The 3,155-nt window shown below is 63.3% G+C and overlaps 1 protein-coding gene across 1 annotated transcript in view; it reads right to left on the minus strand.

Annotated features, from left to right (window-relative positions):
• Positions 1–2,648: 2,648 nt before the first annotated feature.
• EMIHUDRAFT_372456 (hypothetical protein) overlaps positions 2,649–3,155 on the minus strand; it is a gene marked incomplete at its 5' end in the record, with an annotated part of 3,874 nt that continues 3,367 nt past the window's right edge. Inside the window, 3 exons of the mRNA XM_005757904.1 lie at positions 2,649–2,829; positions 2,902–2,952; positions 3,031–3,147. Of these exons, the coding sequence (XP_005757961.1) occupies positions 2,780–2,829; positions 2,902–2,952; positions 3,031–3,147 (218 nt within the window). The remainder of the gene's footprint in view (positions 2,830–2,901; positions 2,953–3,030; positions 3,148–3,155) is intronic.

A 3,155-nucleotide genomic window follows, 5' to 3' on the forward strand; every position in this document is an offset into this window, starting at 1 on the left:
TCTTGAGCTTGGGCGTGAGGCCGAACGTGGCGAATGCGGCGACAGCGCGGTCGGCGAAGCGGAGAAAAGGGCCGATGCATGGCTTGCGTCGCAAGCTTGTCGTGTGAGTAGACCCACGCCGCGATGGCGCACGAGACAAAGAGGCCGACGAAGAGGCCGACGATGTTGCCCACCAGCTCCCCTACTGCGGCACACTGGCTGCACGTGTCGCCGTTGGTGAGGTAGTGGTCCTCCTCCTCGCAGAGCTGGCACTCCGGGCCCTTGAAGCCTGGAGCGCAGTAGCCCGAGCCGTCGATTCCGAACTCGGAGCCGCCGGCGCACCGCTTCTCGCCCGCATCGCCATCGCCACCAAAGCGACGGCACTCATACAACACGTCGCTGCTTTTGCTGGCGCGCCAGAACCCGGCTTTGAGGGGGAGTGTCTCGAGGGTGGCGCTTGGCGAGCTGCAGTTGGCGTCTCCTGGGCAAGGACGGCAGAACTCGATCATGTCATACGGGTCGGCGCTAAAGTTGCTCAGGTAGTACCCCTCCATGCACATTGAGCAGAAGACGCTGCCGGGACCGCTAAAGAGTGGATGTGGGCAGCGGCGGCACTCAGCCTGGCGCTCTTGCTGGGCGTAGAAGCCGGGCTCGCAGTCCGTGCACGAGCCACTGCCGATAGCCGACCAGGTGCCAGGAGGACAGGGACCGGCGCAGCGACTGCTGGACTGGTCTCCGGGGTCGAGCGAGGCGTTGAGGCCGGCGGCGCAGCGGTAGGGGAAGTCGAGCTCCACAGGCTCCAGCGGCAGCTGGTAGAGGTTCTCGCCGAGGATGGAGGGGTCGTCCTGCCAGTTGCACGGCTGCACGAAGGTTGCGATCTGGCACAACCACGGCTCGTCGACCGTCATGTTGCAAGTCGCCTGCTTCTCTGGGCTGCTGTGCCGGCCGCAAGCCTCCTCCTTCTCATCCGGTGAGGGATCTGTCTCATTGGTGAGCGCGCAGTTGTCGCGGTGATTAGGGCAGTCATCGATCGGCTTGCCAAATCGCGTCGGGCACGCCTCCCGGTACACCTCGCAGAGCGCGTTTGGCAGCCAGTGGCCGGCGGGGGCGGCGAGGGTGTAGGAGACTCCACCCCCGAGAAGGAAGATGGAGCTCCCCTGACCCTCCGGTGCGGAGCAGGTGCTGATCAGGGTGCCCTTGCTCAATCTGGTGCGCCCGCCCGCCGAGTAGAGGCCGCCGCCGTACTCTGTGGCGATGCAGTTGGAGATCTCGGAGTTGATCAGGTTCACCTCGCCCCTTTCCACGTACACTGCGCCGCCCTGCGTAGGCGTGGGGGCGGATGTCACTTCTGTGCTAATGGGCATGGTATCTAAGTGGCGGCGCACGTATTCAGCAGAGCAGCTGGTAAAAGTGGAGCCCTCCATTCTTGCCTGGCCGCCCCACACGTTCAAGGCGCCACCCTGCGTTAAGTGGGAGGGCGGATGTCTCTTTTGCGTTACTGGTCTGATTCTCTCTACATGGCGCACCTTGTCAGCAGCGCAGCTGGTAAAAGTGGAGTCCTCCACTCTTGCGTTGCCGCCCCCCACGTTCAAGGCGCCACCCTGCGTTAAGTGGGAGGGCAGATGTCTCTTTTGCGTTACTGGTCTGGTTCTCTCTACATGGCGCACCTGGTCAGCAGCGCAGCTGGTAAACGTGGAGCCCTCCACTCTTGCGTTGCCGCTCGACATGCTTATGGCGCCGCCCTGCGTTAAGCGAAGAGGCGGGTCACTCCTCCCGCGCTACTAGACTCTATCTCTATCCCTTGCGAACCTCGGCAGCTGAGCAGCTGCTGATCTTGGAGCCGAGCAGGCTCACCTCGCCGCCACCCACCCACACTGCGCCACCTTCCGTTGCGTGGCAGTCCGAGAATTCGGAGTTGATCAGGCTCACCACGCCGTCCCACACGTATATGGCGCCGCCCTGCGTTGGGCGTGGGGGCGGATGTCACTTCTGTGCTAATGGGCATGGTATCTAAGTGGCGGCGCACGTTTTCAGCAGAGCAGCTGGTAAACGTTGAGCCCTTCACCCGTACCTTGTAGCGATTGAAATTGTCGACGTACAAGGCTCCGCCCCAGTCGCCCTTGCAATTAGTGACAGTCGAGTCCATCAAAGTTAGAATGCCGTTCTTTACATAAACAGCGCCGCCATCTGCGTTTGTTTTCCCGTTGACGAGGTTGAGTCGCTCGAGCGTAAGGCTGCAACCGCCAGACACTTTGAAGAGCCCGATCTTGTCCTTGCCGTCGAAAGTCGCGCCCTCGCCGCTGCCACGGATGATCACGGTGATGTTCTCATCGCATTCGAGCCGCGTCTCCAACTCAATGATTGTGCCAGATGCGACAACGACGTCGACGCTCGCTTCCATGCGGCTTTCGCTGAAGACACCCAAAAGCTGCTCCTTGCTGTCAACCTCATAGTAGGGTGCAGACGGCGGCGGCAGCGACGGCGGCGGCAGCGCGGGCGAGAGCTCTGCGGTGGCCGAGAGTCCAAAGGCGGCGCAGAACACCAGCATGTTTCTGTTCCGGCGTAAAAGAAGAAAACGCGTAACACGGGGCTAGGGCTCTCTAGCCCGTAACCCGATACCGATCATCCGGCCCGCTGGATGCGCTTCTCAGCTCACCGGCCCTGGATGTGAGGTTGCCGACTGCACTCCAAGTGCTCCAAGTACTACCAACTGCACTCCAAAGGCTCCAAGGATTCAAGTGCTCCAAGAATTCGCAACGAGTGGAAAACAAAACGCCAGCCTACTTGGCAGCCCTCCTCCCTACTGCGCCGCCGCCGCGATCTCGCGCGCCGACCAGCCGACGATCTTGCCTATAGGATGGTCCACGTGCACAGGTTATCGCGCCCGGCCGCGCAGACTGACCCCGCCCCGCCCAACCGCGCCGTCGAGCGCGGACGACGTGAAGACGGCGTCGCTCTGCACCACGCGGCCGCCTGCTCGCAGCGAGGCGGGTCAAGACAGGCACCCCCCCCCGCTACCTCTCCCCCCCTCGGCGGGCGCGGTGCGGGCGCCAAAGCGCTGCAGCCCGCAGACGGCGAACTGGTGGAGCGAGGCGAGGGTCGCGGCGCCGGAGTCGAGGGTGCCGGTGGAGGCTGCCGCCTGAAACATCCTCCGCGCCGAGACGACCTGTCGGAGG

Source organism: Emiliania huxleyi (assembly GCF_000372725.1).
Source record: "Emiliania huxleyi CCMP1516 unplaced genomic scaffold EMIHUscaffold_895, whole genome shotgun sequence".
NCBI classification, from domain to species: domain Eukaryota; phylum Haptophyta; order Isochrysidales; family Noelaerhabdaceae; genus Emiliania; species Emiliania huxleyi.